This window comes from Antennarius striatus, chromosome 19 (assembly GCF_040054535.1).
Source record: "Antennarius striatus isolate MH-2024 chromosome 19, ASM4005453v1, whole genome shotgun sequence".
NCBI classification, from domain to species: Eukaryota; Metazoa; Chordata; class Actinopteri; order Lophiiformes; family Antennariidae; genus Antennarius; species Antennarius striatus.
Genome location: NC_090794.1, coordinates 18,041,452 through 18,068,262, shown reverse-complemented (window position 1 = coordinate 18,068,262; position 26,811 = coordinate 18,041,452). Strand labels below are relative to the sequence as shown.

At 44.4% G+C, this 26,811-nt stretch overlaps 1 protein-coding gene and 2 non-coding genes across 6 annotated transcripts; 2 read left to right on the top strand and 1 right to left on the bottom strand.

Moving 5' to 3' along the window:
* Positions 1–331: 331 nt before the first annotated feature.
* vash2 (vasohibin 2) lies at positions 332–26,811 on the bottom strand. 4 transcript variants are annotated; one of them, XM_068341904.1, is made up of 10 exons: positions 26,499–26,811; positions 26,021–26,332; positions 24,995–25,422; positions 18,903–18,991; positions 18,609–18,665; positions 15,816–15,890; positions 11,652–11,889; positions 11,438–11,581; positions 8,376–8,494; positions 332–4,479 (listed from the first exon to the last, which is right to left on the bottom strand). In XM_068341904.1, the coding sequence occupies exons 3-10, from the start codon at positions 25,313–25,315 to the stop codon at positions 4,410–4,412; spliced, it is 1,113 nt and encodes a 370-aa protein (XP_068198005.1). In that variant the 5' UTR covers positions 25,316–25,422; positions 26,021–26,332; positions 26,499–26,811; the 3' UTR covers positions 332–4,409. The 4 variants fall into 4 exon arrangements, with proteins under 4 accessions (XP_068198005.1, XP_068198004.1, XP_068198006.1 ...); XM_068341903.1 differs by having other exon boundaries at positions 26,021–26,811; XM_068341905.1 differs by lacking the exons at positions 26,021–26,332; positions 26,499–26,811 and adding an exon at positions 25,879–26,013.
* trnat-ugu (transfer RNA threonine (anticodon UGU)) lies at positions 14,130–14,202 on the top strand. Its single transcript has one exon. It is a non-coding gene; the product is annotated as a tRNA-Thr (tRNA).
* On the top strand, positions 16,297–16,369 carry trnat-ugu (transfer RNA threonine (anticodon UGU)). The gene has a single exon. It is a non-coding gene; the product is annotated as a tRNA-Thr (tRNA).

Genomic DNA, 26,811 nt, shown 5'->3' with positions numbered 1-26,811 from the left:
ATTCTGGATTTAACCATAATTATACAAATTAAAGCTCATATAAACACATTTTTGGTTTGGATTTTTTTGGGCATCAAAAGGTTCCGTTAAACCGTATTTTCCAAAGATTAAATTCTTTTGGCCATTATATCATGATTAAAGGGTGAAAGGTCACCTTATAATTTAAGTTACGCTTCATTAAATGAACATGCTCATTGATCTCTATAACTCTGTCAGCATCAGGTCTATCAATCAAGAAGCCACACGACCAGCTCTTATTCACTGGTTGGGTGATGAACCTGCCACATGTGGACATCCGGGTCAGTCGGTCAGTGAAAGGCAGAAACAGAGATAGAAACATAGATCCTTTATTAAAAGAACACATGAAGTAACAGTAGGAGAGTCACAATAATAACATCATTGGGGTCATTTCTCCTCCACAGGTAAACAAACCACACAAGAGCCTCAAACTGGGAACCACTAGAAAGTAGTGCAACCCCAGAGGGTCCCCCAGATTAACATCAGGTGCTTCAGTCTAAAGGTGTCTGATCAGCTGGCTGTTAGAGGCACACACACACACACACACACACACACACACACACACACACACACACACACACACGTGCTGACCTTCCCTATGTTCTTCACATAACAGTGCAGATGTGTCTGCTTTTAAATGTTCACAACAGTAATGATGTTTTTTTTCCCAGAAATGGGGGGGGGGGCAAAAAACACTTTTTTTGCTGCAAAGGTTGAAAATCCGTTTGGGACAGGAAAATTAAACGGCTGAAACAAACCTGGATGAAAACTGAAGCAGACGGTTTGAAGCTTGCTGACAGTTTTAGGGGCTTTTCTGCAGGAACTCCTTCAGACACACAAACACACCAAAGACACAACGTGTGAAGTTCAAGAAGATCCTCTCTGGTTCGGCTCCTCTGAGGCACTGACGCTCCGCTGGACGAGTTTCTATCCGCCTCATATTTCAACATCGAGATATGTTGTTCAAATCTGGCTAAGAATTGACTTCAGCAGCAGCAGGAAAAGCTTAGGGCATCATTTTAAATGAATCACAGGAGACATTATTGCTGCTGTTAAATAAATCAAAGTAAAGATTGTAATTTAAACGTGTCTACCGTGTTTAGGTCGCCTCCTTTGTGGCTGACTGCAGAGCTGAACTACAGTAATGTGTGAGTTTAGAACCAGGATGGAGCTGATGAAGGTGAGCGCGTTTAAAGGCCATCAAAAAGAGCACCGTCTTTTTTTTTTTTTCAAACAAAATGCTTTTCATTCAAAACTAAATGTACAATCAAAGAATCAAATCGTTTCTTGCTCAAATGGATTCAGCAGGTCAGAACACGACTCAGACAAACTAAAAGAGAAAGAAACTGTCAAGCAGAGAATCTGTTGCTACAGTGATTCAATTGTGACCCGTCAGGTGCGTCTCTGTTGCCGGGTAACATCCCAACCAAAAACTGCAGGTTTGATGTCTTCAGATTGTCATTTTTGCACCAGGAATAAATTTACAACTTCAATTTTCAATCTCCATCCTGTAAAGTTGTAATAAAACCTGACGGTCAGTCAGGAAATAGCTGCTGGTCTTGACAGTGTAGTGGTGGCGTCAGTACAGGATGGTAACACCTTCTGCAGCGCATCATCACAACCAGTACAAATAGGCATGAACGTCTGTGCCGTAGCTGGAGGTGTGACCCACACCTTCTGCAGAGCTTCGTTTGATGAGTGACGACGGCTCAGGCAGGACGGGGTTAATGCTGTGGTTTACAGGCAGAGGAGGAAAGCTCACAGGATTATTACACACCACCGGTTGTTGGTCTTTATCCACAAACGGTCCAGCATGTTCCCCCTCTAGGGGCTGACACGTGGAAGACCAGGATGTTGGTGCTCGGTGGGAACCTCCTCTCTCAGTGCATAGCTCATCGTTGGAAGAACAAAGCCGGGATGAAATGTTTGGCGGTCGTCAGGCGGTGAGAAATGTGTTCTACAGGGACATCATCAAACATTCAAATAAAGTCCTAAAACAATCAGGGCACCCCGACTCAGAGCCCCCCCAGCTGCTGACTGATGGGACCGGAGCCCTGAGAGACGACACAGATAGGGAAGGAGGTTCCGTGAGACAAGAGGTCGTGTTTAGATCTGCTAGTAGATCCAGAGTCTGGTCTACGGGGGGAAACGGGTTCGGTTTGTTCATTCTGATCGATGCCCCCCCCCCCCGTCTCTGTCTCACCCCGACCAAAGCAGAGGCTCCGCCCACCGTCAGTCTTGTATCTACCTGACGTTTCTATCAGTTCTTCCTCAACGCTGTCTGCATGTTCTGCTCATGTGGGGGGGGGGCCCACATCACTAACCTGCTAAGTTGATTTACTTCGTTAGTCCTTTGGCTCCATATAAATAGATATCATTGAACTGACTCATCAGGACCGTCCTCTCACCTCAACAGTTAACAGAGTAGACTCTGTTCTGTACTACGGCTGGCAGCCAAACATTTCCCACAATGCCTTTAACCAGGAGCGTTTCCTCACTTAGCATGGCCTCTAGCAGAGGTGAATTATTCTGCTGATGTTTGTCTTCTCTCTTCTTCTCCACAAACATGTTTCTGCTTGATTTTGGGGAAGACCATTTTCCTCCTAACATTCAGATGAATCATTTCTTTAATCGTAGAGGCAGCGTACCCTCAGCTCATTCTTCAGCTCTTTAGAGAACAACTTCATCTTTAACTGGTGGATTAAGTGCAAACAGCTTCTCTCAGATTAAAAACCGAGGCTGTAGATGTAACCTCCTGTGAGCAGCAGAGAAGGGCTGTTTGTGCTTGTGTCCCAGCCGGTCCACACAGCTGTCCTCCTGACCCACACGTCTGACATCTCTGAGCTCCGTGATAACGAATACTGTTCAAATGTCCTGTTTTTAAGTTTCAAGTTTTTGTTTCAAACCGAGCATCGTCCCAGACGTCTGTGATGGGACACTTCAAGCTCCTCAGCTGTGACTGATCCGAGGCCTCGACCAGAGAATCCACACGACCATCGGGTGAACACCAGACCGGTGTGAGACGGTCCATAAAGTACTGAACCGACTTCCTGTTCCGGTAGAGACAGAGGGCCAGTCCTCATACGTCCATTTATTGTGGATCTCATTTGTCTCCAGCAGTAACTGAAAGCACAGCTGAAGTTCAACGACTTACAAACTCCTTTTCTTACAGTTCTGTTTGTCAAACATCAAGATGTTTGAACCCAGGAGTTTCCGTGGTGACCTTTGACACTTGAAACGTCTGATAAAGAAGGTGAAGAAGGGTAGAACAGTAGAGTGCTGCTCAAACTTGCTGAGTGCAGAAGATCCACTGGATAAAAGGCGTCATCGATCCAACTGATAACGAACCACACGTGTTAACGTGATATTGCTGCAGTGCTGTGAGGGCTGAGGAAAGACATTCCAACGTTAACGCAGACGAAGAGGATCACCCACATCTATGTATGGGCTGAAACCGGTACAGCATAGGGCGAAGGTCAAGTCTGGGTTCCGTGGGTGTGACAGCTGCATCACTGAAGAGAAGATGTCATGAAGTGGAGAAAATTCCTACATATATCTAGAGGTTTCCATGCACAAGGAAAAAACGGTGTGGAGATACAACAGGAAGTGAGTTAGCAGTGGGGTCATCAGCTGACCACCCGTCAGGGACGCCACGCCCTCAGGTGTAGACATTTCCAGGGTCTGAGGCCTGAAACTCAGTTTCTTATGCTCCTGAAGAAACTTTTTACACACAACTTTTTCTCACAACGTTTTTCTTGTGATCACCAGAAACTTCTAGATTGTCCATCCATCCGTTCTCTTTTCACCGCGTCATCTGCTGTCTAGATCTTTGACTTCTCATGGACCTCCTCTGTGTGTTGTTCACCGTGTGCGCTGATCGATACACTTACTCATCATAGTTGGTCCAGGAGAAGTCAAAGTTCACCTAAAAGCTTCTGGTAGAGATATTATTATCAAAGACGAAGTCGAAGAGCTGCAGCATCTCAGTAACAAATTGATCCACTTGTAGTCCGTGATGTGTGACGGTCTGTCCACACACACTTTGACCCCCCAGTATCGACACACACTTCCCTTCCTGATGGAACCCTTCTCTCACACACCATCACTGAGGGCTGACCCTGTTGCTTCCAGACCATCAGAGAAAAAAGTGAACTCTAGAAACCAGATGACGTCACTGTCTGGAATCCATCAGAGGGGCGGAGCTAAAGCCGCCAGCGTCCACAAACACAATCATCAGACGCTCTCACTGGGCGTTCATCATCCACCTTCTCTGATCCTCCTGCAGCGACTCATCTCCTACAAACGAAGACGGCACATGGAGAATCTTGGACATGGGGGTGTCAGAGGAGGCTGGACATACTCTGAGATGCTTTGGAGGAGAGGTGGGGGGGTCAGATGCGGATCTGGTAGCCGTCACTGAGGGTGCTGAGCTCGGGGGGTTTCCTTCCCACCGCGGCCGGCCTGTCAGACACAGAGCAGGTAGAAACACTCAGACCACCAGGGGCGACGGACGCAGCTTATTAGCATCGTTCCAGAGTCACCCCACAGAACGCCACCAGAACCCCAACTTTCTACCAGTGAAAAATAATCCTTGATTAACAGAAATAAACACCAGCTATGAGATCAACAATCAAAATATACATATTGTACATGTTCAGTGGCGATGAGCCTGTTTGAGAAGAGTGGAAGAAACAGAGTTTAGGACAGAAACATATTCAGCTCTCTGAAGAAATGAAACCCCCGACGCTCTCCTCCTCTCAATGCGCCCCCGTGTCATGGCTCCTCTTTCTTCCCTTCTCGTTTCCTCCCGTACTCTGTCCTCTATCCTGTCTGAGTTCTTCAGTGGGCCCTGCAACACTTTCAGGCTCTGACCCACAAAGAAGTGTTGATGTTGAGGTGACAGCCCCTTCGTCCCTCCTTTTACCCCCAAACCTCTCCTCTCTCCTCCTCTACCGTCCTGTCATCTCCTCTTATTGGAGATATATCTCTACATATGATCTATCTCTACATGTGATCTATCTCTACATGTGATCTATCTCTACATGTGATCTATCTCTACATGTGATCTATCTCTACATATGATCTATCTCTACATGTGATCTATCTCTACATGTGATCTATCTCTACATGTGATCTATCTCTACATGTGATCTATCTCTACATGTGATCTATCTCTACATGTGATCTATCTCTACATGTGATCTATCTCTACATGTGATCTATCTCTACATGTGATCTATCTCTACATGTGATCTATCTCTACATATGATCTATCTCTACATGTGATCTATCTCTACATGTGATCTATCTCTACATGTGATCTATCTCTACATGTGATCTATCTCTACATGTGATCTATCTCTACATGTGATCTATCTCTACATGTGATCTATCTCTACATGTGATCTATCTCTACATGTGATCTATCTCTACATGTGATCTATCTCTACATGTGATCTATCTCTACATGTGATCTATCTCTACATGTGATCTATCTCTACATGTGATCTATCTCTACATGTGATCTATCTCTACATGTGATGTATCTCTACATGTGATCTATCTCTACATGTGATCTATCTCTACATGTGATCTATCTCTACATGTGATCTATCTCTACATGTGATCTATCTCTACATGTGATCTATCTCTACATGTGATCTATCTCTACATGTGATCTATCTCTACATGTGATCTATCTCTACATGTGATCTATCTCTACATGTGATCTATCTCTACATGTGATCTATCTCTACATGTGATCTATCTCTACATGTGATCTATCTCTACATATGATCTATCTCTACATATGATCTATCTCTACATGTGATCTATCTCTACATGTGATCTATCTCTACATGTGATCTATCTCTACATGTGATCTATCTCTACATGTGATCTATCTCTACATGTGATCTATCTCTACATGTGATCTATCTCTACATGTGATCTATCTCTACATGTGATCTATCTCTACATGTGATCTATCTCTACATGTGATCTATCTCTACATGTGATCTATCTCTACATGTGATCTATCTCTACATGTGATCTATCTCTACATGTGATCTATCTCTACATGTGATCTATCTCTACATGTGATCTATCTCTACATGTGATCTATCTCTACATGTGATCTATCTCTACATATGATCTATCTCTACATGTGATCTATCTCTACATGTGATCTATCTCTACATGTGATCTATCTCTACATGTGATCTATCTCTACATGTGATCTATCTCTACATATGATCTATCTCTACATGTGATCTATCTCTACATATGATCTATCTCTACATATGATCTATCTCTACATGTGAACCACATACAGCATAGATGAAATTCCAGTCCTCTCTGACCCACGGTAAACAGGCAGTACAACAGGAAGTACAACAGGAAGTACAACAGGAAGTACAACAGGAAGTACAACAGGAAGTACAACAGGAAGTACAACAGGAAGTACAACAGGAAGTATGAGAGGATTGTAAACATCTCTGTAGACTTTGAATCACTTGTTTTTTCTGTTGTCTGTCTTTGTGTGTTTCCTGTGTGACACACCAGGACACGCGTGACCCCTGGTGGTCTGTGTTTCCTGTGTGACACACCGGGACACGCGTGACCCCTGGTGGTCTGTGTTTCCTGAGTGACACACCAGGACACGCGTGACCCCTGGTGGTCTGTGTTTCCTGTGTGACACACCGGGACACGCGTGACCCCTGGTGGTCTGTGTTTCCTGTGTGACACACCGGGACACGCGTGACCCCTGGTGGTCTGTGTTTCCTGTGTGACACACCGGGACACGCGTGACCCCTGGTGGTCTGTGTTTCCTGAGTGACACACCGGGACACGCGTGACCCCTGGTGGTCTAACGCTGCTGCTCTCAGCTGTCTCAGCTGCAGCTGTCTGACGCAGTAACACTCTGAGGTGTGTGAGGGCTCCGCTGACAGCAGTGAGAGCTTTCTGAGCACCGCGGTCAAGTGGTTGAAGTGGTTATCAGCTGTTCTCCTGTGTCCTGATCTGTTCCACCATCTTCTGACTTGAAGAGACAATAAACCTAATTCACCAATCAGAAAACATGCTCACATCTGATTTGATCCAAGGAGAATCATTTATCTGTAAATTAATAATATCTGTGACCCCCCCCCCGGTTCACAGATGGCTTCTCCACTTTGACATGAATGCTTCTTTCACTTCTCTCTCAAACCTTCTGCCCTCCCTGTGCAAGATCTGAACACCTGTGTCCAGAGTGAGTGTGTCTCTTCCTTTAGGCGATACGGATGTAGATGGAAATAAATCAGAAACGTTTATGATGATGGGAAAACATCTGAGTTTAGAACCAAGAAAACCAACTAAACAATCTCACTTTGTTGTGGAAGAACTGAATTTGGTCGTCAATGATCTAATAATGAGTCAGGAGTTATTAGGAGTTCAGATAATTTGTGTTTTGGTGCCTGAAAGAGAGTAAAATGGAAAACTCTCCATGTTCTGATCCTGTGTGTGTGTGTGTGTGTGTGTGTGTGTGTGTGTGTGTGTGTGTGTGTGTGTGTGTGTGTGTGTGTGTGTGTGTGTGTGTGTGTGTGTGTGTGTGTGTGTGTGTGTGTGTGTGTGTGTGTGTGTGTGTGTGTGTGTGTGTGTGTGTTGACTCTGCAGTATGGCTCAGCCGCAGCTGTTGTCACAGTCAGATTGTGTTACATCCCGACACAGCTGACAGCAAACACAAACACACTCAGTATCCTGTGTGTGTGTGTGTGTGTGTGTGTGTGTGTGTGCGCGTGTGCGTGTGTGTGTGTGTGTGTGTGTGTGTGTCTGCTGGTGAGTCATGATGCTTTTACGAGCTGCTCACCCTAAAAGAATGTCATCTATTTGGGGTTCAGTCAGTTTTATGCTTCAGACACCCCGACTGTCAGCAGTCGCTCAAGAAAACATTTTATAAATGTAATTAAACAATATTACATTTTCTTTTCTGACATGGTCTGAGTCCTGTCCTACACACACACACACACACACACACACACACACACACACACACACACACACACACACACACACACACACACACACACACACACACACACACACACACACACACACACACACACACACTGCTTAAACTCTGTGACCTGAGAAAGGCTGTGAGGAGGAACTGACAGGGGGAGGTGGAGGAGGAGGAGAGCACCAGGACTAATGAATACCTTCTGCGTTTAAACATGGGTGATGTCATTGATACGTTTAGAAACTGTCGTTTGAAATGATGGAAACGAGCCGGGAGAGAGAGAACAATCCCATAAACACATCATCCGCTCCAGGTTTCCTGTCCGGAGGCAGGAAAGAGATAAGAGATGGTGAACACTCACGACTTGTCCCTGCGGTGTGCGAAGCATCGCTGGGGACTGCTCTGTCGTCGCCGTGGCGATAAGGACTTCCCCCTGCTGCGCTCCTTGATTGGTGACTGAGCGCTGGAGGATTTCAGGATCTGATGAAGAAAATCAACACAAAATCAACACAGCAGGTCTTAGTGAACAGTTCCTCAGAGAGATTACAGTCTGTATATGATGGTGATGATGGTGATGATGATGATGGTGATGATGATGATGGTGATGATGATGATGATGATGGTGATGATGATGATGATGATGATGGTGATGGTGGTGATGATGATGATGATAAACTACCAATCACAAGGAGTCATCCTTGGTTGTTTGCACCACTTTTGGATTCAATCTTCCACAGAAGAACACACTTCATGAGCGCTGCTGATGACTGTCGGGCCTTTTTAATTTGTTTTTTAAACAATGACACATTTTATTCTCGTGTTCAACAGATACGACGTGAAGCCTCCCGTGTTCAACAGATACGACGTGAAGCCTCTCGTGTTCAACAGATACGACGTGAAGCCTCTCGTGTTCAACAGATACGACGTGAAGCCTCTCGTGTTCAACAGATACGACGTGAAGCCTCTCGTGTTCAACAGATACGACGTGAAGCCTCTCGTGTTCAACAGATACGACATGAAGCCTCTCGTGTTCAACAGATACGACGTGAAGCCGTCATTCAGAGCGAACAGCAGGACGACCACAGAGGGGCGACGGTCTGAAAAAGGGAAGCAGAAAGACGCTCCTTCTCCACAGCTGGTCACACTCGTCATGTGGTTTTAATAGATAAATGAGAGCGTGTCTGTTCGTGTGTGTGTGTGTGTGTGTGTGTGTGTGTGTGCATATTTCCTTCATCATGTGACCTACGTTCTATTTAGAGTGATGTTTCAATGTGATATTATTTTATTTTCCACATCACTGCATGTCGCACACGTACAGTCACACACAAGCACGAAAGAATGCACACACGCGCGCACACACACACACGCACGCACGCACACACACACACACACACACACACACACACACACACACACACACACACACACACACACACAGACCCTGGATGATATGTGGTGGTTTGTGAGACTTTGGTGTAATCTCCTCTGCACTCTGGAGAATGTTTATTGTAGGCCTGTCTGTGTGTGAGTGTGTGTGTGTGTGTGTGTGTGTGTGTGTGTGTGTGTGTGTGTGTGTGTGTGTGTGTGTGTGTGTGTGTGTGTGTGTGTGTGTGTGTGTGTGTGTTTTCATCAATGTGAGTCTGTGACAGCTGCAGACTGGTTGACCTACATATCTGTATGCCCCAGCGTGGAGACGGTTACTGTCCCCCCACCCAACACACTCCACCTCCACACAAAAAAGTCTAAGTTATGTAAAACATTCCAACTTCTCCAACATATTTCTGTCTCCTTCTGCTCCTCACACACAGTCCTTCTTTTCCCATCATGACCTAAATCCTCACGAGTTCTACTCCACATTCAGGCCACCAGAAACAACAGGGATCTCTGGTCAGGTGGAAAAAACACGGAGAATAAATATAATATAATATAATATAATATAATATAATATAATATAATATAATATAATATAATATAATATAATATAATATAATATAATGTAATATAATATAATATAATATAATATAATAAAATAAATACTCTTCTGATCCTGACAGCTCAAGCTGCATCCACACTGACCCACAGGAGGGGATACAGAACTCAAGTCTGCACACACACACTTGGGTTTTGGTAGCGAGGGCCTGAAAGGCCAGGGATCCCGCGTCTGGATCCGGCGTCGCGTCACCGATCAAACCGTTTCCATCCGATCAAACCGTGATTCCCAGCCAGAGGGAAGTGAGAAGCGGCGGGACGGGGACGTCACCATCATGTGGTTTTATTCACACTGAGGCTTAGCTGTTCCTAACCAGCTGGGTTTGGCCCCCGTCATCTGACTTTAGGAGACTTTTTTATTCAACTATGAAATACCGTGTTTGTGTTGTCTTCCGGCGGGTAAACAGCAGCGCTACGGGCTGTGTGTCATTCCTGGAAGCTGGACCCAACATCCCAAAGGGTCCATTTATAACTCATCGTGTTCAGCTTCCACTGTCCTGCTTCATTTAGTTAGGGGGTTGTTGTTGCTGAACATTCTCCATCTGCTGCTGGCGTCCCGGAGCCCAGAAACAGATGTCGTTATTGATCGGCGAAACGTTTGAACTTTTAATTCACTCATTACATAAAAACAATTAAAGATAGGAAAAAGTAGCATTTCTGCAATAAAGTTTGAGAAACGTTGTGTTAAGTTGTGTACGTGGATTAACACAACTGGGCTCAGAAAGAGAAAGTAGAGAAATTGAGAAGGACGGTCAGCGAATGTGAAACGTGACTCAGATCTGAATTATTCTGATTTATTATCTATTATTTACTTATTATTCTGATTTAGAAGAGACATTTCCTCTTCTTGTACATGTGTTGGTTCACCTGTAATAACACACCTTTACTATCAGAGTCACACAGCCTCCGTTTCACACCCTGGTGAACGTACCTGTGATGTAAATACAATGGAACCCTTCACACACTCGTGTCTGTGGGACCATACCGAACGTCTGTTTAGGCTTGAACACATGACCCTCTGAAAGAAAGCGTGGACTGAACACAGGTGTCTGGGTAGTTTTCTGACATCACATTTTGTCAAGCAGCCCAGTGGAGTTATTAACGTTCCCATGGCGACCAGCAGCTGGATTAACTGTCTTCACAGAGCTTTGAGCTCATTCATTTCCAGCTTAATGGATAGGAATCAACAGTGTATGAATTGAGGAAGTATTGATTGTCTGGTTACCATGGAGATGACTTAACAACTGCTGCTCACGCATCAACTGAAAACAACACTTGTTTATTTCCTGTCACGTGATTCTCATCAAGCGTGTCCAGCGTGAATCCGCTGCCGACACAGGAAGCTGTGTCATGTGACCGACAGGAGTCAGCTGACTCCTGTCGGTCACATGACCCAGGAAGCTGACTCCTGTGTACATCTATACCATACCATACCTTCATCCTCATATCCCGGCCGTGCTTCTCCAGCTCCTTCCTCATATCCTGGGCCCCCAGCCGGGCTGCGTTCAGGACTAAATGCTTCCATTCGATTGGTTGGAAGACGTGAGGGTCGTGGGGGACGTACAGGCCGATCTTCACCTGGGGGGGGCAGGTAAACACGTTATCAACGGTTTAAAGACATCTCCTCCCTCCTCCTCTCCTTTCACACCTTCTTCAGGGAGTGCTGGTATCTCTTATAGGAGCTCTCAAACTCGGCCACCAGTTCTCCCAGCGTGCGGTGGCTCAGCGGTTTGTCCATCAGGTCCTGGCGGCGGCTCATGCCCAGGGATCCGTAGCGACCGTTGCAGTAGACGCCCAGCACCACGTGGTGGAAACAGTGGCCAGAAAACTGGGTCTTGAAGCTGATGGGGAAACGCTCAAGAGACGTCAGGCCGTTGGTCAGGTAGCTGCTCGACGGCAGGGAGTTCAGGAAAATCAGGAGGGACGTATTTCTTGGTCTGGTTTGTAATGAATGACTTAAGTTAACATCACAAGGCTCAAATAAAAACACTGAGGACAAAGCTGAGAGTAGAGATGTAGGATTTGGATCACAAAGAAACACAAGATGTCTCTCCAACTGATCAGATGTGTGTTGTTTGTCTCTGAAGGCGACCACTCCATCAGGATGTTCTGCTGTCGAGATATTTATCTTTATATTCTTTACTTTATATTTAAATGATTACATTAAAAGTTTGAGAACATAAAAAATTGTTATAAATTAGTAATATTTTGTAGATAGACCAATGTTCAACCCTAGATGTACATTACATTTCAACTATATTGACTTATGTTGTTAAATATGCGGTGATTTTTTTCAACGACAGTACAGAGTACTAACGATGACCTCTGACCTCCTCTTTTCTCTTCTCCACTTCTTTTTCAAGCCTCCTTTAATTTAACTTTTTCCTTCCGTCTCTCTTTTTCTTTCAAAATATACAAACCAATATTCAGACCAACTTCTATGTAAAAGAACATTTTTACTTTGAGCTAATTTCACTAAAACCTTCCAGAATTGTGACAAAATATTCATCCATCCATCACCTCCACCTCCACCTTTTTGCTCTGAGGTGACACTGTTACCATGGTGACGCTGCTATGATGAAATATTCAGGAGAGAGATTGTAAAACTTTACTATGAGACCATGACCAGGACTCAGTCTACTGTATATGTAGTCAGCTCTCATGCAGCGGACTGGACTGAGTCCAGGTGCAAACACACACACACACACACACACACACACTTACACACACACACACACACACACACACTTACACACACACACACACACACACACACATAGATCTGGATCGTATCAAATAGTCAGTAGCTGACCATCTGCTGCCGAGCATGACTGAACCTCAGCAGCCGGAGCGCCACAGTTTTTATTAAACACTCTGAAAGAAGTGTAAATAAAACTAAACCACTGATCACACACACACACACACACACACACACACACACACACACGCACACACACACACACACACACACACACACACACACACACACACACACACCATCATAACTGAACCAGCTGAACTTCTGATTGGAGTAGACGGTTGGAGAGGGGGGTGCCAGAAGCCACCTACGTCCAATGGAATGAGCTTCTCGCCGGGGGGGGGGGTGTATGCCACCGTTCACACAATGGAACAAGTGAACCTGATAACAATCACACCGACTCACATGATTTAGATATGGGTTCCCCCCCACCAGCCCGTCAGAGCTGGGGAAGCCTCTTGAATCAAAATGAAGCACCTTGAGGCTCAACCACACCTCCACCTCCCTCTGGTCCTCGTTCTCCTCATCACCGCAGAGAAGAACCAGGAAGATTCAGGATGAGGACTTTCTACCACAGCTGTCAGATTCTCCTTATCTTTATCACGATGAATATGTGGACAGGGTAAGGGGGGGTCTCAGACCCCCACCTCAGAGATCCAGGACATTCCCAACGTTGACTCAACTTCCTGCAGAGGTCCATGTAGACAGATCCAGAGCAGCAGCTGACCTCCACAACAGCTAAACGCTAACAGCTAAACGCTAACAGCTAAATGCTAACAGCTAAATGCTAACAGCTAAACGCTAACAGCTAACTGCTTAAGACTAAATGGGAGCAAAGTCCACACCAACAGGTGGTGGTTAATGCAATCAGGAAGAGTCCACCCCCCCACCCCCCCAGCATGATCTGAAGACCGGAGATAAACCTGAACATCCTGGACAGAATTCAGGCAGCAGAGGAGCAGAACAGCAGAGAGGCTGAAGCCCCAAATGATCAGGAGGGACCCCCCCAGCTGCTCTTCACTCTGCCCCCCCCCCAGCTGCTCTTCACTCTGCCCCCCCCAGCTGCTCTTCACTCTGCCCCCCCCCAGATGCTCTTCACCCTGCCCCCCCCTGTGACTTTCTTTTAAAGACTCTGCTCCTGCCCTCCCCCAGCAGTCGACTTCTCATGTCTCCCTCTGACCCAGTGAAGCGGTGGGGGGGTGACCTTTGTGACGTTCTCTACTGGACTGCAGAGTCCCAGACGTCATGACTCAGGAGTCAGGAACGCCCTCCGAGTCAGAGCCGATCAGTGACCTATCAGGGACTGTGAGGGCGTGTCCTCTCTGGTATTAGCATATGACCTGTCAGTCCACTGCGTGTAGCAGCTGAGGCCTCATAGCTCAGTGGTTAGAGCACTGGTCTTGTAAACCAGGGGTCGTGAGTTCAATTCTCACTGGGGCCTGAACCTTTTCTTTCTTCACAGCTTCTGACCTCAAGTTATACAAACTTCCTCTGCCAAAGCCAAGAGCCACTAAAGCTCAAACACCGTGAATCTCATTCTATCTTCCCTTTCTTCTCCCTGCCTCTAGCTCATTCCTCCCTTCATTCCCCCCCCCCGGTGTTTTATTTGGTTGAGCTCTTGTCACTTTATTTCTCGTCTCTTTCCTCTGCAGGCTAAAGCCAGGATCAAGTAAACTCAGCTGCAGCCCTGACAGTCCTGGAGGAGGGCCACACCAGGAAGAGGAACATCACTTTAGAAACGCAGAGGACCGTCTCCTCGTGTGTCGACGCACCAACATCAGTGGTTTCTAACCTGCAGGGTCGGAGAATTCATTTAGGAGTTCAGTTTCCTGTTGAGAGTCAACAAGACAAACGAGATCTGAACCTCTGAGTCACTGAACCCTCATCACTCGTCAGCCTCCCAGCTCTGAGATTTTCAGAATTACACAAAATAACTATTTGGATAAATTGATGAAAAAATTTAATAATCAGTTTATAACTTTCAAAAAAAAAGTAATATGATAAACACAGTCCACATATGATGTGCAATGTATTACAGTATTTTCTACATTATAAGGTGCTCTGGATTATAAGGCACACCTTCAATGAGTGGCCTATTTTCAAAAAAATGATTATACATAAAACACACTGGATTATAAAGCGCATCTGAGAACTCATCTTCAATGGATGGTCTGTTTTAAAACTGCTTCATATATAAGGCACATTGGATTATAAGAAATTGAGAAAATTAAAGGCTTTTAGGTGCCTAATAGTGTGGAAAATACTGAAATTCTTATTGTTAAACTTGTTCATATATTGTAAATGGATTTTGGATTTATTGCAATGGCAACTGGTGGCAGAACCGCAGCACTGCTAGAAACGTCCTGGTTCAGTTCACCAAGGATTCCTCTACTTTAAACTGGATGGAATGGCTGCTCAATTTTCAACTTCATGAAATTCTAATCCAAAGGGACGGATATAAAAAAATCTTTTTGTTGTTGTTAATCTGCTAATCTGATTCATTATTCCAGAATTGCTGTTCTTTGCCTCAAGATGTGGAAGGACCAACGAATGAGGGTGAAACAGAAAACCTTTGTAAATGATACGATACGAAACACATGGTACGGCGACGGAAACAAGCGTAACCAGTAAAGGGTGTGAACAGAACAGTAACTGTGAACTCACACAATGATTGACAGGAAGTAGAGATCTGATCCTCAAGGATGGAGGATGTTGGGCGACTACAACAGAGATTTGGTCCCAATGACTGCATAGCGACACATACTGACGACAGGAAGCAGGGAGAACAGCTCAAGCACGAACTACATACCGCAGCTTTAACATTTAAGCAGACGATACTAAGCCTGTGAGTGAAAGAATGTGAATGTGTGACTGCTGGTGGGTTAAACTTTGAAGAAGGCTTGTTGCCAGGCAACATGGTTCAGTAAGAGCTAGAAAGGGTGGCGGTGTGGGTGGGGAGTTGGGACATTAGAGCAACCTGTCTCATTGATTTCACACACAGATGACAGAATAACCTCTTGGTCCAGTGTCCTCCCTGCAAACATGACAGGATACATTCCCAAGATTACGGCTTCCAGACATTTGATTGGCAAGGACTCCCTGATCATCTCTCTCGCTGTCTCCATCAGCCTGGAGAAGGAGGAGACGAGGAAGAGGAAGGGTAAGGAAGAGGATGAGTGAGAGTGGAAGGCAGCAGCAGGGAAGAAGAGGAGGAGGAGCAGGAATCAGGCAAAGGAGCAGGGCAAGGCAGAAAAAAGGAAGAAATGAAGAACAGCAAGGAAAAAACACGAGGGAGGAATGGAAGAGGACGATCACGTGAGAAGAGGGAGAGAGAACGGTGAAAGAGGAGGAGAGAGAAATAAATTATTAAAGATGTCATTCCGATCTTCAAATTGAAGTCACTGCACATGAGTCAGGTTTCCCACAGAGGTCAAAGGTTATTTTTGGAGCTCTCCACCACTTTAAGGAAACAGATCAGCTGCCGTTGTTACAAATCATCATCCAACAACATGTATTAATACACAGACGACAACAAGGCCTCATAGCTCAGTGGTTAGAGCACTGGTCTTGTAAACCAGGGGTCGTGAGTTCAAATCTCACTGGGGCCTGAGTTTCTTTTCCAGGAGTGGCAGGAGCTCAGTCTTCAACTGGGGACTAGAAGTTGCTGGTTCAAGACCCGGGCTAAAAACATTTGGAGTGGGAGGTACTAGCCCACCCACTGAGCACTACCAAGGTGCCCCTGAGCAAGGCACCGCCCCCCTACAAGCTGCTGACTTAGGGCGCACCAAAGAAGGAGCTGCCCGTCACTCTGCCCCCCTTTGTAATTATTGTATGCCTATAGGCCCCTTGTGTGTGGGGGGGGGGTCGTTTCAGGGGCTTGTACACACATATTTGCATGTTTGAATACACTAACCAAACACCATGAGTGAACAAATAATTTCCTATGGGATGAATAAAATATTCTTTTTCTTCTAAAGCATTCACATGTTTCCCAGAATCCTCAGCTCCTCACTGGTAGAACACACATAACCCGTTACTGTTGGTGGACTGAAGTACGACAGAATCCTTCAGTAGAAGATTAACTTGTTTAAACTGTTCTTCCATTTGTAACATAGAACAGTAACACAGTCGTACCTCGAGATACAAGTTTAATTCTCCCCTCAAACAAACCTTTTACCCTTTTTAAAATAACGGAAATCATTTTAATCCCTCCCAGGCTCATAAAAAAGTCCCAAACAACACAAATTATGAAAAAAAGACTTTATCTGTGAATTATTAATTATATATATGTTATTAGTTACATTATATAAGTTATATATAAGTTACATAAACAATAAAGAATGAAAAGAGACAGAAAATTCACGAGAACACATGAGCTACATCTTTATACCAACGAGAACGAGATCCGGTCTCACTGATGTCGTATCCATCCGCCAACACGTGGTAAAGAACGAGATTCGGTCTCACTGACGTCGTATCCATCCGCCAACACGTGGTAAAGAACGAGATCCGGTCTCACTGACGTCGTATCCATCCGCCAACACGTGGTAAAGAACGAGATCCGGTCTCACTGACGTCGTATCCATCCGCCAACACGTGGTAAAGAACGAGATCCGGTCTCACTGACGTCGTATCCATCCGCCAACACGTGGTAAAGAACGAGATCCGGTCTCACTGACGTCGTATCCATCCGCAAACACGTGGTAAAGAACGAGATCCGGTCTCACTGACGTCGTATCCATCCGCCACCACGTGGTAAAGAACGAGATCCGGTCTCACTGACGTCGTATCCATCCGCCAACACGTGGTAAAGAACGAGATCCGGTCTCACTGACGTCGTATCCATCCGCCACCACGTGGTAAAGAACGAGATCCGGTCTCACTGACGTCGTATCCATCCGCCAACACGTGGTAAAGAACGAGATCCGGTCTCACTGACGTCGTATCCATCCGCCAACACGTGGTAAAGAACGAGATCCGGTCTCACTGACGTCGTATCCATCCGCCACCACGTGGTAAAGAACGAGATCCGGTCTCACTGACGTCGTATCCATCCGCCACCACGTGGTAAAGAACGAGATCCGGTCTCACTGACGTCGTATCCATCCGCCACCACGTGGTAAAGAACGAGATCCGGTCTCACTGACGTCGTATCCATCCGCCAACACGTGGTAAAGAACGAGATCCGGTCTCACTGACGTCGTATCCATCCGCCACCACGTGGTAAAGAACGAGATCCGGTCTCACTGACGTCGTATCCATCCGCCACCACGTGGTAAAGAACGAGATCCGGTCTCACTGACGTCGTATCCATCCGCCACCACGTGGTAAAGAACGAGATCCGGTCTCACTGACGTCGTATCCATCCGCCAACACGTGGTAAAGAACGAGATCCGGTCTCACTGACGTCGTATCCATCCGCCAACACGCGGTAAAGAACGAGATCCGGTCTCACTGATGTCGTATCCATCCGCCAACACGCGGTAAAGAACGAGATCCGGTCTCACTGACGTCGTATCCATCCGCCAACACGCGGTAAAGAACGAGATCCGGTCTCACTGACGTCGTATCCATCCGCCAACACCGGTGTTGTCCTGAAGCACGACTCGTATCTCGGACTTTGCTTGTATGTTAGACAAAAACAACTCGTATCTCATCAAACTCATATTTCGAGTCGCTTGTATGTCAAGATAAAACTGTATGACAGCATTTCTGGGTACTGTATGTAAAATTGGCTCTGAGTAATTATTATCTAAATTCAGATGAAGATTCCCGTAAACATGTTTCTGTATTGATCTGATTATTACCACACGGTCTGAATGTCCTTTCCTAATAGAGACTGCTTACCCGCTTAGAGGACGGCTCTTCTTGATTTCAAAGAACTGGGTTCCTGTGTGGTTGTATCTGATGGAAATGTTAGGGTAACATTCTGTTTAGCCCTCCTGACATTGAATCAGACCTGATGTCACAGCGCCGGAAAGGTCTGCTTCTATTGGCTGGTCCATCGGTTCACGCCTTCATCACGCAGATTTACCTTTCATTTTTATAAACACTACATGTACAACAAGACTTTCACCGGTCAAGTGTACAGCAGCTGTTGTCATGGCTACATATACCGCCTGTGATTGTGTTGAAGGATACTGCAGAGCCTTCATGTAGTTCTGGACGGCCACCAGCCACTCTGGGACCGACATGGAGGGTCTGAAGGTCGGCACCGAGGGAACGGCGTGCTGGAGAGGAGGAGAGAGGAGAGAGATTTACACACATCTTCAGATAACAGTCATGTTGTAACACACACCCCCTAAACCACCATGTTTATACTCATCAGTCATGTTCCAGAAAAGCGTTACGCTGATGACTCTCTGGTTTACAAGCTGGTCAGACAGGAGGGCGGTGCAGAACGACTGGTGACACTACGTGTGTTTCTCCGTCTGAATGCTCTGTCAGGTGACCGTGATCAAGTCATTTCCTTCAGCTACCACCTCTAGTTATGTGTTGAATCCGTGTTAGACCGACAGCAGCCACCGGATCAAATGAAAACGAGGAGCGTGACACCACAGAGTGTTAGGGTTGTGTGTTGAGCACCATCGTAAATTGCTGGTCTGACACTCGCCGCCCACAGCGTGAATGGACAGCCTCGTGGAGGACATAAAAGGCTCTCCGCTGCTGCTCTTGGAGCCATGTCACCTTAACCAAAACCATTTCACGGAAGAAACAAAGGTCACAGACGTGGCCTCGTGAGAAGGACGTGAGCGCATCAGCAGAGGGTGAGTCAGACCTAAACACAAACCGACACTTCCTCTGACAGGCAAAGCAGCCAGCCTGTGTTTGGAGGTTTGTGTCCACGCAGGAAGAGAGGACTATAGCATCAGCCCCATCGCTTCCTCTGCTGGTTATTAACATCCTGAGAGATGAGGAGGACAACAAGGCAAGATGAAGAGTAATATATGTAGACTAAAGATCATCATGTTGAAAGAACTGGGGTGCATGATCCACAACAACATTAAATGAACCTATTATAAATTATGGTGATAATAGAATACATGGTGTTTTCATCAAAACTATTTAGATCAAACTGAAAACATTATACTGGATTTGATTGGCAGAAAGTCGCTCTGCCTGACCCAGTAAATAGCACGTTTTACTGGTATATAATCACCCTGCAGTAAAATCCTCAGTATGGAGGACTACAGAATCAGCTGGTGAACACACACACACACACACACACACACACACACACACACACACACACACACACACACACACACACACACTAAAGCTGCTTTGTGCTGGATCAGGAGATGACTGATGATCCCTTCCTGTCATCATCGTCTCCTCTGAACATCAGCCAGCGATGTTGTTTTGCTGTTGCTGTCATCATATTATGGGAACAACTTCCTTACAGATGAGTTCAAATTTAAAACACGATGTAACCATAAACCGTTCCATTCACAGCACCTTCAGGTGGGTACGTCAACAATTACAGTACATGACAAAGAACTGAAGGTGAGTCCTTCTCACCCTCAGGAGTTCGGCTGAGACAGCATCATTAGCTGGTTCCAGTTTAACAGACACTTCATGTGTTTTTCCCTCCCCAATTTCTCTTTTGTTCACTTCCTCCTCTACCCAAGCTCCTTCACTTTGTAGTTATCTGACATATGTCTCCCCCTAAACGCCCTTCTCTTCCCTCCTCATCATTTCCCCCAGCTCTGTTTCATTTCTCCGGGGCCAGGAGGCAAGCCGGCAACCTGAGCCCCCCATCAGCCGGCCCGACACAGAGGGACCGTAACCGGAGACAAGACGGGTTCAAGATGACCCAGAGACAGGGGGGGCTTGTGATATCAATAATGACCTTCCTGGTTTTTGAACTTTTGGGAGAGGAGGATGTGAAGTAGAAGGTGATGAGAGAGTGACGACCTCAAAGGTCAAAAAGAGTAAAGAAAGAGTCACAAACAGAAAGACCAAAAAGTCTGCAGGATGAGAAAGGACTAGTTCAAGTTCAAATGCACTCATACTGCTGGAACATTTTGATTTCTTATTCATTTAAGACTATTTTACATGAGTCTTTCCTGTTACTTGTAATCCCCTGTTTTATCTGCTGATATAAAAAGTCATGAGGACTTGTTCTCCTTCGCTGCTGACAGCAGGCCCTGGAGGCTTACATTCATCACAGGGAAAAAAGTGTGTCTTGTAGCTGCTGTCGTCTGGAACTCTTTGTCCCAAAACACATTTGAATGAAATGCACCCACATTAAAAGGGATCAATAAACATAAACACAAACAACTGAATAAAACTATCTGGTTGTATGCCGAGCAAGACAAAAATGACACGAGATGCCCGAAGCATCGTTGTTTTTCACGTTTTTGGTCCAGTTTATTTTTACAGAAGAAAGCAAGAAACTACATTAAAAACGTGTTCATTATCTTTTACTTGTGTCAAACTGTGGAGCAAACTGGACAACTAAGTTAGGAGTCTAGGAACTCTACCTGCCTTTGAAAAAGCTTTTAAAAACTTTTTTCTGAATCAATATCAAAAATGACCACATCGGAACGCCATGGACTTCTTGATTGAGCAGTCGTTACTTTTCTCTAACTTAATTATTGATTATTGACTGCCGTTAATCTATTTTCTCAGAAGTGCTTCAGACTGATGATGATGATGAGTTTTTCAGGTCTTTTTTTTTATAAAATACATTTGTTTTTATATTTTATACCTTGTAAAATTTCTGCAGAAATTGCTGAACTGTTTGTAATCCAGTGTGCTTCTATGTTTAGTTCACAATTCTACTGTTCTGACCGGCTTACTGTCCTGTCGTAATCAGTTCATTTATTAAATTGTAAACTGTTCAGAACGTGTAAGTTTTACATCGTGGTATTTTTGGCATTGTGGGATGCGGTAGAATAAATGACAGACATCTTAAACTGCAGTAGAGGACCTTGTTTGTGCTTCTCATTGCCCTGACAGAGATCTGAAGTGAAGGTCTAGCTTGTATTGCTTCCTATTAAGTCCTTTAGGTAGTCCAGTTGGTGCCCAGAGATTATCCGCCACCCAGATTGTATCAGAGGGATTTGGCACCCATGCCAAGACGAGGACAGATACAGTGCTAGCATGAACTCACTGACAACAGGAGCTAACGGAGTCTCGACTAGCCAGAGCCACTGCCTTTTGAAAGCTGGGTAGTATTTTTTTTAAATTCTTATTTCTCAGCATTCCATCACATTTCTTGCCAACCATGTGTATAACAGCTCAGAATGCAAACTTGTTAATTGTTAATTAATGTTTTTCATTAAAGGACGTGACTGTAGCGACCTGTCAAATCCATCAGCTTCCACATATTAAATAAAAAAAGCATCAGTATTTGCACTTTTGATGAAGTGAAAACAGTCTTCAGGAGAAATAAATTAGGATTTCCAGCAGCTATTACAGACTCTGACAACACTTCTAATGTGAACTTTACTTTAAAATAACAATGATTACCTAATCTCTCAAGGTCTGGTCACAGGTCTACGGATCATAGCCAACAAGAACCAGGCAGCAGAGCCAAAGGTCAGTGCTGCTTGGGGCGGCAGGAGCTCAGTCCACTAAGTTTTGGACTACTACTTGAACATTTATAGAGCAGAGAGTAGAGTAGAACTTTACTGATCCCTTAAAGAGGTTCCGTCAGGGAAATTAATTTCTCCGTCACACACACACAGTGAGTACAAAAACACAGAAAAAGCACACAGAAAGCACCAGCACATAGAAAGTAGTACAACACCAAATAGAAAGAGTAAAAAATAACCCATCTAGAACATACAAATAGAAGGGCATAAAAAGGCATAATATCATATATAAACGTATATATGTGTGTGTGTGTGTGTGTGTGTGTGTGTGTGTGTGTGTGTGTGTGTGTGTGTGTGTGTGTGTGTGTGTGTGTGTGTGTGTGTATGTATATATATATATATATATATACATACATACACACACACATATATATACACAACATATGTGTGTATGTATATATATATATGTGTGTGTGTATATACAGTATTATATATAAAACATAATATATATATGTAATATATATTATGTTTTATAAAAAAAGAGGGACTTTTTTACAAAACATAATATATACAGTATATATATGTATATATATATTATATTATATTATATTATATTATATTATATTATATTATATTATATTATATTATATTATATTATATTATGTATGATGTGGCTTCTAAATCCTGTTTTAAAAACAACCAGAATGATCTATTCATATTTAAAATGTGTGACATTTGCTTCAGGGGTAAACACTGGTTAAATGTTTCACAGTCATTAAAACAAATGTTATTGTCACAGTAAGTTCAAAATAGATGCACCCCTCACATATTGTGATAAATACAGATAACTGAACATTAATGGTTTCATGGTTCCTACTGACAAAGTTAACGTTGCTCTGGGTCAGAGTATGGCAACTGTATCCGTGGTAACCACCTGCTTCCACACCTTAAATGCACACACCTTCTCAGGTTGCAGGTTAACAACACAGCGGCTACTTTAAAGGCCTGCAGCGTTCATTATTACAAAGCAAACCAATGCAAAGCAAGATAAATTGTCTGATGTGGTGTCAGCCCATATGCTGGCTGGTAATATAATAAAGAGCACATGACAAGCGTAGCGACTTCCAAACCAATAAGTCTCTGAGAGGCTGACGCCGGGGCCTTCCTTTGTCAGACGCTTCCAGGCAAAAATCACCACGATACAAAAAAAATATGTTTAATCCTTTATTAACCAAAAAAGAATAATCAACTCATAAAAACTGTTCACAGACTCATATAAGTGATGACAAAGTCGTAGCGATAAAAACATTGCGTGATGTGTTGCGTGTTGCGGTCAACAAAAATACAGCAACCCCGTTCACCCTGTCTCCTCCACACAGGTGAGAAGGTGCCCCATTTGACCTATAGTAACGTTCACGCCCACACCTATTTGACCTACTCATTCCCTCAATGAAATAACAAAACAACATCACAAAGAATAACCAATACAATGTTTAAATCATCATCATATCCCATAATACATAATAACTATAAATTCATTCATGGCCCCTGCAACAAGTTTTATCTCAATATGATTGAATTTTGGGCTTTTTGGGGGTTTTTTCTTTCTGATTATTCCCAAAGAAAGGATTTAGTTCACCAGTTAGTTCACCAATAACACCGTCCAAGTCTTGCAGGGCCAAAGAAAGGTCACGCTGCACCCATCATCATTCAAGTATTTAGATTTTATCTGGTTATTTCTGTCTTTATTTCCCTAGCAGCACTGAAGTAATGATGCAGTGCTAATGGTCCTGCAAAAAACCTTCCCAGTGTTTTGTTTTTTTTACGGTTTCTACATTTCGCTGCTCAGGAGCTGATCACTACAGATCTTTCAGCTCCGACAGCCAGCCAGGTCACTAATGACCACATGGACAATTAGCAGAGCTAAACAACAAGATTCCCTCGTCCACAGCTGAAAACACAACCAGCATTCAGTTGAATCGCTGACAGAAAACTGTGAGACCGATCTGGGCCGAGGCCTCAGTGTTCACACACAATGAGTTCCATGAGGGAAGGAATGCCGTTTCTTTCTTCCTGAACCAGTTACTCGTCTGCATAAAAAATAAAATGACCAAAGTAAAGATGCTGTTGCTAATAATTCTGATGATGATATTACCGCTTCTGATTTTGGCAATTAAAAGTGATATCTAAGCTATATTTCTGAGTTTAACATGAATTTTAAGTGCAGATGTAACCCATGCTTTTTTCAATTGATGTACAGTATCTATTAATTATGATGAAAAACCGGGCAAAAACATCTCTCCTCATATTTGGGACTTTAAAACCAGTAAATGCTTGTTGTTTTTTTATTGATATATTATTCAAACAGTTCAGTGTACCTTTTAACTGATATTGTATGCTAACTCATAATCTTTTTTTTATTGTGGTATTTGTGATAATCCAGATTTTTCTGGCCATAGCTTTCAGCAAATTATTGCCTTTTCCTAAAGAGGAATATAATAATGTATCAATAACATCAGGATAATCCCCAGTCGTCTATCACATTATACATTTTACAGTTTGTTTTCAGTCCTTATTTCTACTGAAGTCCCCATAAAACAGGTAGCTTTACATGTTAGACATTATATATTACTAAAAGTTAAATAAAGTGTTTTCAGGCATGGAGAGAAGAACCCACCACTGTCTGCTCACCTTAGGAAGATATGCAGTGTTTCGTATCCGGTCCACCATCTCTTGGCCCTCTGGATGTACAGCAGCCACATGGGACCACATCCTCTCCCAGGTGACCCCCTCAATGGGAAAACCAGTCCTGTTGACGTAGAACAGAACCCCTCCATCTTTCTCCTCTTCCTCGTCGGGGGACCTGGGGCTGTTGTTGGGAGGCGAGGCGGAGGACGCGTCCCTGGTGCTGTAGCGCAGGAGGCAGTGTGAGCTGGAGCTCTTGGAGCGGCTGTACCGGCTCAGCTTGGGGGGGGACGTGCTGGTCCGGCTGGGGGAGTTGGGTCCCGTCATTGATCCCAAGAGGAAATGTATGGACAGGCGATCCTACTCCATCTACAGGGGCTTCTTCTTCTTTTGCGTCAGCGTTGAAGAGCACATGTTGATCTCAGAGCACAACTCTGCAAAAGTTCAAGCAGAAAATGATGTCAGAATACATTTTGTTTCCTCAGGGTAGACTTGTTTTACAGCAAGAATGTAGGCATTTTGAAATAGATCATAATTATTTCTATATAACTGCGATAACATCTAAAACATCTGTCCATAAAAGCACTGCAGTGGTTTATTAAGGTGCTTGTAACGGAGTAGTTCATAAAAACATTTGTCATTCAGTTTAGGAGAGGAATGATGGAGCGGCATGAGAACGAAGCCTTGACAACAAAACAACAAACCCTTCAACAGACAATCTACAATGAATGTGAAGACAAAACACAGCTCTATCTGCAAAAATCTAAAAACCTGTGTCTCTGAGCAGAGATTAATAATCCACAGAATATCCTAAATCAGTACAAAAAGGAGATTAAGAAAAATCCTGCTGTACATGAAACATCCAATCATGAGGAAAAAAATAAAAGTACCTTCAGTTCCAAAGCTGTCAAAAGGGTTTTAGTGGATATGGGATGAAGATAAATGTGTAAACTGGTTGATTTAAGACTTGCAGTTATACAACACTGACATCAAATGAGCTCAGAAAGGTTTTGGAAAACCTTCACAACTCACTTGTGAGAGGCGCAAACTGTTGAGGGGATTTCTCTTGAAATGTCTTCTTATTGATCCAGACGGACTGCGTTCAGCGAGGTTCCCAGTTCAGACAAACGAGCACCGCTATTTAAAGGGCATCTGGCTCCACACACACACACACACACACACACACACACACACACACACACACACACACACACAGACACACGCAGAGCGGCAGTCCCATTCATGATGTCTTCATGATGTCCTCACAAGGCTGCCAAGTCCTGATTTGGTGCGATGGGTTGGAACTTCAGCCCCTCTTCTGTGTGTGAAGCTCCACAGGTCCAGCTGACAGTTCCGACAACACGGATGGGTTCCGCAAAAGTAAAAGCACGACATGTGTCGTCAAATAGAATAAATACCAGGCACAATCATACACACATCCGTTTCGCGTCTGTAGGAGTTCTAGTGTACCAGTGAAAATAGTTTAAAGAAAATATAAGTTAAAAAATACTTCGCGTTCTTTTGCGAGCTGTTTTATTTTGAAATTGTCGTCCGGAAGTCTTGTCCGGAATCCTGCTCTTGATGGTCGCTGTCTTCACTGCGGCGGCCGATCCTCTCCATCACTTCAGGCCGGGTGTTCACGTCCTCTGCGCGCCGCTGGCCGACAGCAGCCCGCCCGGCGCCCCGGCATCAGTTATCCGCCCAGAGAATCATCCTCGGTGCTGGTAAAGAACGGTTCTTCAGTCCGCCACAGGATGGAACCAGCAGCGCTAACGCGATCCTACGAGTTCCTCTCCGCTGTCCTGTATTCCTCCCATGAGCCA

Excerpts from the sequence above, each read along its gene's own strand:
- vash2 (XM_068341903.1), bottom strand. The coding sequence starts at position 25,315 with ATGACGGGACCCAACTCCCCCAGCCGGACCAGCACGTCCCCCCCCAAG. Across the intron at positions 11,582-11,651 it reads ACCAGCACTCCCTGAAGAAG|GTGAAGATCGGCCTGTACGT; the intron begins GTGTGAAAGGAG and ends TGCCCCCCCCAG. Across the intron at positions 8,495-11,437 it reads GCCGGGATATGAGGATGAAG|ATCCTGAAATCCTCCAGCGC; the intron begins GTATGGTATGGT and ends TTTCTTCATCAG.